We start from the raw sequence: 14,556 nt of genomic DNA on the forward strand, positions 1-14,556 counted from the left end.
TGAGTGTGTGAGGTCCTAGGGACACCTAAGTGGTCCATACCCCCAAAGCTCCTAAACAATGGCTTTTCCAAGCTCCCTTGCATGAATACAGTGGTCCCTCTTCTCTCACGTTTTGTTACCAGGGATGGTTCTTTTTTTGAGAAATTTTGTAGGAAGTCAATTAAATACAGACACTGTTCCTTCCACTATGCCCTCCCTCAATCCATCTCTGGTAGAGTGAAGAAAAACACAACGGCCCTACTTGGTTGATTTTATTTTCATTTTTTATTGAAAGCTTCATCAAAGAAAACAGAAGTTTAAACCTAACATCCACTGATCTACAGAAAGCCCAAGGAATGGGGAAAATGGTAGCTAATTTGACTGTGGTACAGATGAAAACATTAAAAATAAAGCCAGAAACACTGTAGAATTACAGAATTTTCCATGACAGAGACAGCAGTACAAAATGCTATTAAATAAAGTTCAAACTCGAATGACGTTTTGGAAATTCTATGAAGTCATATATGGCCTGAAACAAGGGTTTTAAAAGAAGCTGTGTCCCTTTTTCTTTTTTATAAACTATTTCATAGCAAGTACACTTTTACATATATATTTTTAAAATTAAGATTCCAATTACATTCTTCTTTTTAAATAAATGGAAGCAATAATTCTCAGAATGGTGAAAACTTTTTCAAGTGTCTCTTTTGAAATAGTTTTTATAGTTCTTGAAAACTATGGAATAACTCCTTTTTTATATATGAGGAAATAACATCTTTTGGGGAGGAGGACAGAGCATCTTTCTTAATAATGTAAGACCAGAGAGTTTAAAATACACAGTATAATCCTAAAGTTACACTTTGGATACTATTTAAACTTGAAATAATTATTTTTAAAAAATTCACCGGAGTGTCAAGGTCATTAAAGCCTTAATACTGTAATGCAAAGTCGAAAAATAAACACTGCAATTTTTTGGTCCAAGATTTAAGATAGGGATAAGAGTGCATATTTAACCAAGGGCTGTTACTATATCCCGTAACTCAATTTTGAGTTGACCTGTTCTACTGGTTCAAATTTCAATAGTGAACAAATCCAAAATAGCTTTCTTTTGAGGGAAGCCAAATTCTTTGCTACAGTTTTTTCCTTTATATTCTGCAAGAATACAGCCAACTCTCAATTGTTTGTGGTGGATGGGAAAGGGACATTATGGATATTAAAATCCCACAGAATATAATGCACTGACATTAATTTTACCAATGATTTCAAACTGCTTCAATAAATGAATACCTAAGGAACAAAATAGATTTGAATATTATTTCCAAATGTTTCTTTTTCCATCCTCAGGGTGAAATGCTAATAGGAGGAAATAGAGCCCAAGTCCTAATAGTTGAAAAGAGAAGACAAAACAGGTGCACAAAGTAGATGATTAGCCCTTCAAAATTTGGGAGTATTGTATTTCTGCAGGACTGGGGCTTCAGGGCAGTCACTAACTGGAGGGAATACAGTGGAAGAAAAGCATGACCCAGTGGCCTAGTGGTTCTTCCTGCAGACTCCAAGATCAATCTCACCCCTGCTTCAACTTTAGAGCTTCTGCGTAGAAGATGCTTTTCTAAAAAGTTTGTTTTCCCTCCCAGAAATACAAAAATAAATATGGAGAAGCCATCCAGCCTTTTTTATGTGACAGCATAGGTAATGAGGTATAAAACCAGAGATAAAAGAAATCACCAATCGGGGCTGAGCTCCCCTGCCTTACATCAACATAGATCATTTGGGCCACTCAGGGATTTTGTTCTTAGCTTTTGTACTTTCCTGAACTCTATGTACTCCACAGAGGAGAGCCATGAACAAGAGCACTTGGATTAAGGGACCAATTTCAAATTTCAGAATATTTTGTAAGAAATGTTCAATTTGAGTCAGACTCAGCTGTCTTCCAGTGCCACAGTAGGTGTCATTTGCAAAACAAATTGATTCACTAATGAATCACAGAAGGGGTATCATATACAGAATCAACGAGCCTGTTTCAAGCCCGTCAGTCCCTCAAATTGGAATGAGGGGATGTCAGTCCCAGCAAGCTCAGAAGTTTGAGGCATGCCAGTCACAATAACATGAAAAACAAAATCTCATCCTTACTCCCTACTGTGGACAAGAGAATATAGATCAAGGCTCTATGACATGCTTAAACTTGATTATGAAGTGTGATTCTTCCAATGTGCTGAATGTTGTTATATACCTACATAAATATTATACTTTCATTTGGTTTTATATCATATAAAAAACATTTATCACTGAAACCCACTTAAAAATTTCTCTCGGCTGATCAGCTCATCTTGCAGTGGTTCCTGCACTCAGATTAAGAATGAGACTGAATTGTCAAATGTATTTTCAGTCTCCTACTAAGATTATCATCTGTCTAGACAGTCCATTGAAACTTTTCCTCAAGCTTGAAGAAGACTGCAAAGGTCGTAATCACATCTCAACTTTCATTAATTGGAATTTTAGGCCACTGTGAAAGACTCATAGATGGGCATGGGTGTGTGTGGGTGTGTGTATATATATATATATATATATATATATAATAGACACCCCAATTATTCAAATAAAGTTAAAAAAACTAAGTACTTTTAGTACTTTTATTTTCTCATAAGTGGACTGAAAATGATTATAAAACAGTTTTGCAAGGGGTTGATGGACTCTGTAGGTACAGCAAACTTCCCGCTCTACCTAGCTTTCTCCTGCCCTGGGCTTTCCATCTCTGATACAGATGCTTTTAACACCATGTAGTTTTTCATTAGGAGGGATGGAAGTGAGTCTTATATGCTGTCAAATGTGGCAGATGTTAAGGTCACAGGAGAATTGATTCAAGTGAAGCATGGCGACAACATCTGAATGATTGAAATCTACCAAGGAAACAAACTAACCCTGAACAAACTGCAGTCAGGTAGATTATTTTTAGAATAGCATATGACTTGCAATATTCAAGACATGCCTGTGTTGAAGGACAAACAGGCGCCCACCCTGCAAGTATTACCTTTAGTTCACCTAGGTTCCGTGATGTCTTCAGAAGACATGGCCATGCTCTGAGGAGCTCCCAGTCACTATACAGACTTCCTTCCTGACAACACCTCCTCGTTATTAAAAGAATACCTACTCCTCCACTGACCATGGAACTAGAGTTTGGAGGAGATGATTTTTATCCCATTTGGATTGTGGTTTTAGTTTGTTTCCTGACATTTAGGCTAAGTCTTGGCAATTACAATTGAAAGGAAAAATGGAAACATCTGAATAAATGCTTGAAGTATTGTGAAACAGAATACTTTAAAAAATGATTGTAGTCCTAAATTGGGTTAAAGTCACCATAATCCATATTGCTGATTAAATTAGGACTCTGATGTCTGTATGTACTGAACACATGTTTTGGTTTGTTTTACTTTTCATACAATGTAAAGTATGAAAAGTAAAGTTTGTTTTACTTTTCATACAATGCTTACCTGTTGATGCTTTTATTTTTTCCCCAGACTTGATTCTTAAAAACAATTTTTAGGTGAGATGATGTGTAAATTTGAACATGTGCCACTTTTTCCTTCTTTTTTTTCCTTTTAGATTTAAAATATTTTATAGAATGGCCTAATATAAAAAATCCAAACACAAAGCACACATGGACACATAAAATGACACAGGCAAAATGATAAAATTTGCCTGAGGTGGTTTAAAAAAATTGAGATTATTGAAATTTTATAGTTGAAAAAAATGTTGCTGAATGTATAAATAAAGCAGTAGTTTTGAATAGAAACAGGAAGTTACCTAGGCACATTCATCAGCCACATGGTAGCTACCTCTTAGTCTCATTGTTGATTGTGTAAATGAGACTTTCTTTGTATCACATTAAGTTTTGTTTTGTTTTCTTTTTTTACAGAAGAAAAAGAAAGCATGTTGATTTCATATTCAAATGAATTATGCCCAGGATAATCCTTATTTATACAAAGAGTTCAGAGACTGAAAAAGAGAAACAAAAAGCACAGTTCCTATACAGGTTTGTTCATCCCCCAGTAACTTGGGGGCCCATTTCTCAAAGAGAAAACTTAAGTGCCACCCTTAAAATACATGAGAAGCGGAAAAATGGAACAGAAAAAAGCTGAAAAATGGAACAGAAGAAAGTAATTTAGGATTCTCTCTAAAGTATGGAAAACCATAAGGATGGCTGTGACCAGTTGAAACTTTTTCGTAGCACATGCTACATTGCCTTAGCTATATTTTTGCCTCTAATTGGACCACAGAGATATGGAATCACTCTCTAGATAATGAGCTTTCAATTCATGGGGTTTTTCAAATAAGAGAATTGGGTTTATTTCAACACTAGGCCTTTGTTTACAGGTCATAAATAGTAGAATATTGATTATTTTTTTATGAGTCAAACTCATTACTCATGTTGACCTAATGGGAATACGCTTTACTTTTTAATATTTTAGTTTTTAAACACCTACGCTGTTTTCTTTTACAGTGCACTGTATGCATTACCCTCTTCCTTCTGGACTAAGACAGGTTCCTGTGACTTTGTGAGAAGAATTTCACCTATTGATTCTAATGATACATTAGAAAGCCATTCTACCACATGGGTCAATTAACAAAGTTCCACTGTCCTTCATTTCAGGTAAAACTGTATAGGTTGAACATGGATTTCATGGCTCAAATATGCAGAGATGTTTGGTAAGTCAATTTAATTCATTTTAGACAATGTTTTACATCATTCTCAATGCAAATATATCGCCTTTGGCTTTAATAATTGATCAAATCTAATTATTTGGGTTCTTATTCATATAAACCATACAATTTCTTGATTGTCAGCTAGCATTAAAAGCTTACCTAAATTCCACTAATAGAATCCTCAATCTTATTGGTCCTATTTGCCTCAAGGAGCTAAACTGAAATTAAAAAGTCTATTTTCTCTTTCTTCTGATAACACCAGGATATGAAAATACAATGAAAAGAGGCAAAAAAGAAAAAAAAAAGATATCCCCTCCCCAATTGCGGAGTCAAGGTGGCTATTCACGGTAGACAATGACAAAGACTGAGGTGAGAAGACAAAAATCTAGAAGTGCGGGAATTTAGAAGGAAGACTATTGTTACAAATACAGTGAGACTTTTTCAGGAGACCACTCACCACTCAACAGAGCATCACTGAGCTTTTTTGACAAGTGATCTTTCAGACCAGTTCAGGGAGTATCTTGAGTTCAAAATTCATATAAAGAAGTTTCAACCTGTTAAACAAGTGTTGTAGCTCATTGGTGGCCATCAATACAGGCTTCACAATTCAAGAGAGCTAGGAAGGAACCAGAAAAGCACATGGAATTTAAAGCCATTTGGCTCTATTGGTTGGAATCCAGAACTCTTGGTACTGAAACTGCTGACCACACAGGAACAAGCTTCTACTATCAACAAAAATACATTTAAAATAAAAACTTTTTTTTTTTTTTTTGCAGTATGTAAAACACCAGTGGAAGGTAGTTTAAACAAACAACAAAGTAAGAACTGGTCCGGCCATGTAGGTCAAATAAAATTTTAAAAAAGAAAAGAGAAGAAAAGGAAAACAACCTCTATCTTCTGGACTGCAATAGGGTGCCACTTCATCTTTGGTATAAAATAGGCCATCCATAGGCTGAATTTGATCACAACTAGGAAAGACTACAGAAATTGTCAACAATTTCTCTATCTATTGCTTTTTTTGTTTTTTTGTGTTTTTTTTTCACTTTTTGACCATAAGCTCCTATCTACTTGTTTTTTTTTTTAAATGCTCTTAAGCTAGGTTTTGCAATGTGACAAGCAAAGCTGACTAAAAAGTTTGTAAAGCTCATAAAAAAGACTGCAGATAAAAAGCACTAAAGCTTTTGCTAGCCATCACGCTTCAGAAATAAAAAAATCTGCATTCTGCCCCCCAAACACGCATTATTTCTAATGCAGTTGTTTTGAAACCAACGTTAATAACTTTACCGTAAAATGTTTTAGCCTTCTAGAATGATTCAACACTTAAGACAAAGTTCATGAGAAGTCCCAGCATTTTCCCAATTCTTGCAGTTGCCATGGTTTCTTTTATCAACAAATTTTCTTCAAATGAAGAAAAACATTTTCTTTTAAACTGTACAGTTTTTTTCACCCTAAAAACTCATAGTCTTAAACTTCTGTACCAGTGAAAGCTGGCACAATATTTCAATTCTTTCTTTTTTTAAACAAGACGTTGAGAGCTTGCCTCGAGAGCCTTTGACGTCCTTAAAATTAAGGCAATTAAGATTCAAGATAAACCTTACCTAAATATTTCTAAGAAAAAAAAATTTAAAAAACCAACCCACTAGATTTAAACAAGAAGGGAAAAAGAAAGAGTAGCTTAATTACTGAGGAAGACAATTTGTTTCCATTTCTGCTTGCCCACCTCTTGACATCAGATTTTCCATTAAAAAAAAAAAATCTATCTACACCTTCAGATAAATTCTGAATTCAAATGTTCTTCCAGATAAATGTCAACCTTCCATGTTTTGCTTTGTTTGCTTGTTGTTGTTGTCCTTTTCTGGGATTTTTTTTTCTTTAAAAAGAATGATGGCAAAAATAAACTGTCAGACCACATGAAGGAACCACTTGCACAGCACATAAAAACACGTTGTTTTCATTGGGTAAAGTAGAAAATTAAAAAAAAAAAAAAAGCATTCCATCGACGCCTGTGCAAAACTGGAAGCCAACTTCTTGTTCAATGAAGTTTCTTCATTCAAGGCAGAGTTTCAGACGGACATTCTTCGTTCGGTCTTGTTTATGGTCTGTGAAAACAATGGAATAAGAGGGGTCATTACACCAAAACAACTCTGAAATCACCTCCTGTGCTCTTTTCCAGTGAGCGCTCTTTAAAAGCTACCAAGCTCTTTCAATATAACAGTTAAAAAAGCACATTGGGGGCCTCCCTGGTGGCGCAGTGGTTGAGAGTCCGCCTGCCGATGCAGGGGATACGGGTTCGTGCCCCGGTCTGGGAGGATCCCATATGCCGCGGAGCGGCTGGGCCCGTGAGCCATGGCCGCTGGGCCTGCGCGTCCGGAGCCTGTGCTCCGCAACGGGAGAGGCCACAACAGTGAGAGGCCCGCATACCGCAAAAAGAAAAAAAAAAAAAAAAAAGCACATTGGGCTTAGGAGAGTATCAAATTCTGCCACTTTCACACAAATATCTATTTGAGCTGGAGTTTGTTTATATTAAATAGCATGGCTAATAGATCAAGAATATCTTTCAGTTGTAAAGTTGTAAATATACAAATATATCTAGACAAGCAATATTTCCTATGTTCATGGAATGTATTCTTCAATGCTTGGCTTATGTTTTAGCTCCTCCAGAAATTCCTTGAGTAATTCTGTCCTTTCAGAACTTCCATGAGATTCATCACAAACTCAGTCAAACAATCTGTGATTCCCTACTATGTACCCAGGATATAGCAAGGGGTTGTATTTTTTTTAATTGAAGTATAGTTGATTTAGAATGTTGTGTTGATTTCTGCACAGCAGAAATCAGTGATTCAGATATACATATACACATACTTCTTTTTAATATTCTTTTCCATTGTGCTTTATTACAGGATATTGAATATACTTCCCTGTGCTATACAGTAGGACCCTGTTGTTTATCCATCCTGTATATAAGAGCTTACATCTGCAGCAATTGATTCTTTGTTACCTCATGGAGCCCATCAAGTGTATCCACATAAGCAGAAGGCTTATGTAAATAAGACAGGTAAGAGGGCAATGCAGTTTTGTTCACTTTCCAATTTCTTTTCTTCTTCCTTGCTTCTCTATCTCAACAGGTTTTAAATTCTTGAGAGCAGGGACTATATTTTACTTCTACTTTTTACTCTCCAGGACTCTGGCAGACTGGTAGGCACGTTGTAGGTGTTTAACAAGACAAATGCTATTTTTATTATATGTCACTTTGCCAGCCCAGCCCACATAATCTCTTCTGATTCTGCCCCATCTGTATGGCAGGGCTGAGCTAATAGTGGGTTGATCTTTACTCTTATCTCTTCCACCCACAGATCAGAATTTAGCTCAAGAATTTCAGGGGTATCTTTTAAAATGAAGATGCTTCAAACTATCTGTAGGTCCTATTTAGATGAAGCCTTCTTCCCTCAGTGTTCTGTGGGTTCTTCTGGTGCCCAGTTGCTTAATTTAGTAAAGAAACCTCAGTACTGCTGGGTAGAGTTGTCCAGGTGTTTCACTGCACAGGATGCTTGGCCGAAGGAGTGCCTGGGGGCTGATTTTAGCCCATGGTCTGTTCCCCAAGCTGTGTACTCTGGTGCAGGGCTGCATTTGCCCTGAGCAAGTGGCCCTTATTCAAATTCACAAAAAGCCCTCAACAAGGTTTTGAACTAGCCTGGGATGTTTTGACAGTTAGCCTGAGGGTTTCCTTTTCCTAATTTGCAAAAAGCTCTCATATGTCTCAGCTATAGCTGTTAGAAACCTGGGTAATTTGTTACTAGAATCATGTAAGGAAAGCAACTCATTGATAGAGTGAATATTTCCATTTTTAACCAAGAGTTTAAGTCTCTAGAAATACATATTATGTCTGTGTTATGCAAGAAAGTGGGGTTCCTTTTAAGAATAAAAGCAATCAAAATTTTCATAATAGCAGCAACAGTAAGGGAAATTTTAGTAGTAGTAGTCATGGGAACCATGGTATATATTTGATCTCTCTGTACATCTTTGCAAAGTTTAGGTTTATGCCATTTACTTCTAAAAATCTATCTTGTTATGGGAACAAAATTTTGTGTGTGTTTTTATGTTTGTTTTTTGGTCTATTCTTTGCTCCCACTCCCATCTTCTACCCTAGTATTATTGTGCATTGAGCAGAAAATGCCTAATACAGCATGAATCTCCATCAGAGCTGCTCAGTGAATGCTGTCTTAGTTAATGGACTACATGACACAGAACCCCCTCACTGCTCAGGTGTGTCACATGGGCTGGTATCTAAGCATCCGTATTTATGAGTGAGGCTGAGCTACTTTCAAGTTTTATAACCTTACACAAATGTTTCCAATAGCCTCCTACCATCACTTGCTTCATCCTTCAAGTGGTCTCGTTGCTACATGAAAACAAATGAGGAGAAATAAATGGTTGTGCTTTACATTTTCATGACGACTAGCTGAAGTTTGAAGGAAAAAGGTGTTGCTCTTTAATAGAACTGAATTCACTCCTGTGCACCTTCTCTGTCCTAATGAAGTGTGAAAGTGCACATTTACATAATGCTTATGTCATGCACTGGCATTCATAAAAACAGTAGGCTTTCAAAGTGTCAAGGCTGTGATCGAGAGCAACAAGAACATTTTAAGTTGTGCAGTGAGACTATTTTAAAAATAAAATGAATTGCAATGTAAAAAGAGAAATTTGTGTGAATGAGAGCATGATTATGAAAATCATTTGCAAACTGTAAAGTACTGTGCAAATAGAAATATATTATTATTCACAAGCTTAAAGGACATGTAAGGATGGTAATCAAGGGCATATAATTTGCTCATTACCGTACTGACGATTTAAAGGCAATTGGTGTCATGATAGTTCAGTTAGACAGAGAAGACCTGAAGAATTAAAAAGACCAACAATATTGGGGTTGAGATAAAGGCCTTCTAAGGTCACTGTGAAGGTTGGAAGACTGAGAGTTTGACCAAATTTAAGATCACAGAGTCATTCTGAATACTCTCATCCTCCATCCTCCCTGTGCCTACTCCCCCAAAAAGCAGAGTGAATATATTAAAAAGTAGCAAATCATCATCTTAGAATTCTAGACTTTTAGGCTAGAAGAATTCTTAAAGATGATCTAAGGATGCTGTATTCCCCAGAGTCATTTCTAACAGATTAGCTTCACAAATTTTCATGTGAAAAGAGGGATTCTGTGATCCAGAGTGTGGAAAACCTGCACAGTATACTCCCACTACTGGATTACCCACTATAAACTAAACGTGCGGTTAGGGCACCAACAAAGAAAGGTATCAATAGAAAAAAAAAATTGTTCTGAAAAAATGTAATCTTTTAAATTAGTATCAAAATAATCATCATGCTGACAATAAAATTTTTGTTTAGTTCTTTAATAATTTGTTAATTTTTTTTTTTTTGGCGGTACACGGGCCTCTCACTGTTGTGGCCTCTCCCATTGCGGAGCACAGGCTCCGGATGCGCAGGCTCAGCAGCCATGGCTCAGGGGCCATGGCTCAGGGGCCCAGCCACTCTGCGGCATGTGGGATCTTCCCGGACCGGGGCACGAACCCGTGTCCCCTGCATCGGCAGGTGGACTCTCAACCACTGCGCCACCAGGGAAGCCCAATAATTTGTTAATTTTTTGTTTGTTTCTTTAGCATTCCAAAGGAGGAGGGCAGCACACACTCAAATCTTTCAGGAAGTATCTATCTATCTGGCCCTCTAGGAGGTCACGGCCACTAGCATATTAACGGCTTTGAAGAGAGCTGCAATTAAGCAAGCATTTCACTTAGCTTAGTGTTCCAGGGCAGGGTGGTAAATCCTAGCTCAGCACTGGATACCTAATTTATACTTTTTGGAGAACACTGATCTAATCTCTCACTTTAGTGAGGGAGGCTCCTTGAGGAGACAACAAGTGGCAAAGATGGAATCTGAACCAAGGACTTCTGATTTTGCTTATTAGAATGTAACTTTGCTTGAAGACTCATACTTTTAAAGTCCTAGTTATTTTTAAGATTTCCTAAATAGCACAAAGAAAAACTGAGAATAACCTAAGCAGGAACAGGAATTTCCAAAGAACTTCCAAAATAAAACACAGGTATCATTTCCCCCGTTTGGGCTAAGAGTAATCAGAGTCTCTTGCATTAATAGCCTCTTCTAACAATAGGAGGAAAAAAAAGCATGAATACAAAATGGGAAGTAATGTTTTTTTAGCTTGGAAAGTGTTATTTGGAATACCCATGATTCCAAATATAACCTTTTTGTTCACATGCACATTTTAAATATTTCTCTAAAGTTTGTCCTATAACCTTCTGTGGGGTTGTCTGTAATTTATTGATTTATCTATTTTTTATTGGAGTATAGTTGATTTATATTGTGTTAGTTTCAGGTGTACAGTAAAGTGAATCAGTTTTATACGTATAAATATACACACTTTTTTTTAGATTCTTTGCCCATATAGGCCATCACAGAGTAGAGAGTAGAGTTCCCTGTGCTACACAGTAGGTCCTTATTAGTTATCTATTTTATATATAGTAGTGTGTATGTGTCAATCGTGTTCTCCCAATTTATCTCCTCCCTCTTTCCCCGCTGGTAACCATAAGTTTGTTTTCTACATCTGTGACTTCATTTCTGTTTTGTAAATAAGTTCATTTGTACCATTTTTTTAGATTCCACACATAAGCAATATCATGATAGCTGTCTTTCTCAGTCTGAGTTACTTCACTCAGTATGACGATCTCTAGGTCCATCCATGTTGCTACAAATGGAATTATTTTGTTCTTTTTTATGGCTGAGTGATATTCCATTGTATATATATGTACCACTTCTTTATCCACTCCTCTGTTGATGGACATTTAGGTTGCTTTGATGTCTTGGCTATTGTAAATAGTGCAGCGATGAACATTGGGGTGCATGCATCTTTTTGAATTATGCTTTTCACAAGATATGTGCCCAAGAGTGGGACTGCTGGATAATATGGCAACTCTACTTTTAGTTTTTTGAGGAACCTCCATACTGTTTTCCATAGTGGCTGTACCAATTTACATTCCCACCAACAGTATAGGAGGGTTCCCTTTTCTTCATACCATCTCTAGCATTTATTTTTTGTAGATTTTTTGATGTTGGCCATTCTAACTGGTGGGAGGTGATACCTCACTGCAATTTAGATTTGCATTTGTCTGATCATTAGTGATGTTGAGCATCATTTCATGTGTGTTTTGTTCACGTGTATGTCTTTTCTGGAGAAATGTCTATTTAGATCTTCTGCCCATTTTTTGATTGGGTTGTCTGTTTTTTTGACATTAAGCTCTATGAGTTATTTGTATATTTTGGAGATTAATCCCTTGTCAGTTGCTTCATTTGCAAATATCTTCTCCCATTCTGTAGGCTGTCTTTTCATTTTGTTTATGGTTTCCTTTGCTGTGTAAAAGCTGTTAAGTTTAACTAGGTCCCATTTGTTTATTTTTCTTTTTATTTTCATTACCCTAGAAGGTGGATCAAAAAAGATATTGCTGCAATTTATGTCAGAGAGTGTTCTTCCTATGTTTTCCTCTAAGAGTTTTATACCATCCAGCTTTACATTTAGGTCTTTAATACATTTTATTTTTGTGTATGGTGTCGTAGAGTGTTCTAATTTCATTCTCTTACATGTTGCTGTCCAGTTTTCCCAGCACCAGTTACTGAAGAGACTGTCTTTTCTCCATGGTATATTCTTGCATCCTTTGTCATAGATTAGTTGACCATAGGTATGTGGGTTTATCTCTGCACTCTTTATCCTGTTCCATTGATGTATATTTCTGTTTTTGTGTTAGTACCATACTGTTTTGAGGACTGTAGCTTTGTAGTATAGTCCGAAGTCAGGGAGCCTGTTCCTCTGGCTCCGTTTTTCTTTCTCAAGATTGCTTTGGCTATTCAGGGTCTTTTGTGTCTCATACAAACTTTAAGTTGTTTTTTTTTTTTTTTTTTTTTTTTTGCGGTACGCAGGCCTCTCACTGTTGTGGCCTCTCCCGTTGCAGAGCACAGGCTCCAGACGTGCAGGCTCAGCAGCCATGGCTCACGGTCCCAGCCGCTCCGTGGCATGTGGGATCTTCCTGGACCAGGGCATGAACCCGTGTCCCCTGCATCGGCAGGTGGACTCTCAACCACTGCGCCACCAGGGAATCCCCAAACTTTAAGATTTTTTGTTCTAATTCTGTGAAAAATGCCATTGGTAATTTGATAGGTATTGCATAGAATCTGTAGATTGCTTTGGGTAGTATAGTCATTTTGACAATATTGATTCTTCCAATCCAAAAACATGGTTTATCTTTCCATCTGTTTGTGTTATCTTAGATTTCTTTCATCAACATCTTATAGTTTTCTTTTTTATAAATTTATTTATTTATTTTTGGTTGCATTGGGTCTTTGTTGCTGTGTGCAGGCTTTCTCTAGTTGCAGCGAGCAGGGACTACTCTTTGTTGCAGTGCGCAGGCTTCTCATTGCGGTGGCTTCTCTTGTTGCAGAGCATGGGCTCTAGGCACGTGGGCTTCAGTAGTTGTGGCACGTGGGCTCAGTAGTTGTGGCTCTCAGGCTCTAGAGCACAGGCTCAATAGTTGTGGCACATGGGCATAGTTGCTCCATGGCATGTGGGATCTTCCCGGACCAGGAATTGAGTCCATGTCCCCTGAATTGGCAGGAGGATTCTCAACCACTGTGCCACCGGGGAAGTCCCAACATCTTATAGTTTTCTGAGAAGAGGTCTTTTGCCTTCTTTGATGGGTTTATTCCTAGGTATTTTATTTTTTTCATGTGATGGTAAATGGAATTGTTTCCCTAATTTCTCTTTCTGATCTTTCATTGTTAGTTTATAGGAATGCAACAGATTTCTGTGCATTTATTTTGTATCAAGCAACTTTACCAAATTCATTGATGAGCTAGTTTTCTGTTAACATGTTTAGGATTTTCTATGTATAAGTATCATGTTATCTGCAAACAGTGACAGTTTTACTACTTCTTTCCCAATTTGGATTCCTTTCAATTCTTTTTCTTCTCTGATAGCCATGGCTAGAACTTCCAAAACCATGTTGGATAAAAGTGGCGAGAGTGGACATTCTTGTCGTGTTCCTGATCTTACAGGAAATGCTTTCAGTTTTTCACCATTGAGCATGATGTTAGCTATGGGTTTGTCATATATGGCCTTTATTTTGTTGAGGTAGGGTGACTGTAGCCCCACTTTCTGGAGAGTTTTTATCATAAATGTGTTGAACTTTATTAAAAGCTTTTTCTCTATCTATTGAGATGATCATATGGTTTTTATTCTTCAATTTGTTAATGTGGTGTATCACATTGATTGATTTGCATACGTTGAAGAATCCTTGCATCCCTAGGATAAATCCCACTTGATCAGGGTGTATGATCCTTTTACTGTGTTGTTGGATTTCATCTGCTGGTATTTTGTTGTGGATTTTTGCATGTATGTTCATCAGTGTTATTGGCCTGTAATTTTCTTTTTTTGTGGTATTCTTGTCTGATTTTGGTATCAGGGTGATTGTGGCCTTGTAAAATGAGTGTGGGAGTGTTCCTTGCTCTGAAATTTTTGGAAGAGTTTCAGAAGGATAGTTGTTACCTCTTCTCTAAATTTCTGATAGAATTTGCCTGTGAAGCTGTCTGGTCCTGGACTTTTGTTTGTTGGTCGTTTTTTTTTTTGCGGTACGTGGGCCTCTCACTGCTGTGGCCTCTCCCGTTGCAGAGCACATGCTCCGGACGTGCAGGCTCAGCGTCCACGGCTCATGGGCCCAGCCGCTCTGCAGCATGTGGGATCTTCCCGGACTGGGGCACGAACCCGTGTCCCCTGCATCAGCAGGCGGACTCTCAACCACTGCGCCACCAGGG

General features: G+C 37.4%; 1 protein-coding gene across 1 annotated transcript in view; it reads right to left on the reverse strand.

Moving 5' to 3' along the window:
- Nucleotides 1–251: 251 nt before the first annotated feature.
- Nucleotides 252–14,556, reverse strand: part of RBMS3 (RNA binding motif single stranded interacting protein 3) — a gene marked incomplete at its 3' end in the record, with an annotated part of 726,099 nt that continues 711,794 nt past the window's right edge. Inside the window, exon 15 of the mRNA XM_081246096.1 lies at nt 252–6,776. Within this exon, the coding sequence (XP_081102222.1) occupies nt 6,770–6,776 (7 nt within the window). The remainder of the gene's footprint in view (nt 6,777–14,556) is intronic.

The sequence above is a fragment of the Mesoplodon bidens genome (assembly GCF_964165515.1).
Source record: "Mesoplodon bidens genome assembly, chromosome: 10".
NCBI lineage: Eukaryota > Metazoa > Chordata > Mammalia > Artiodactyla > Ziphiidae > Mesoplodon > Mesoplodon bidens.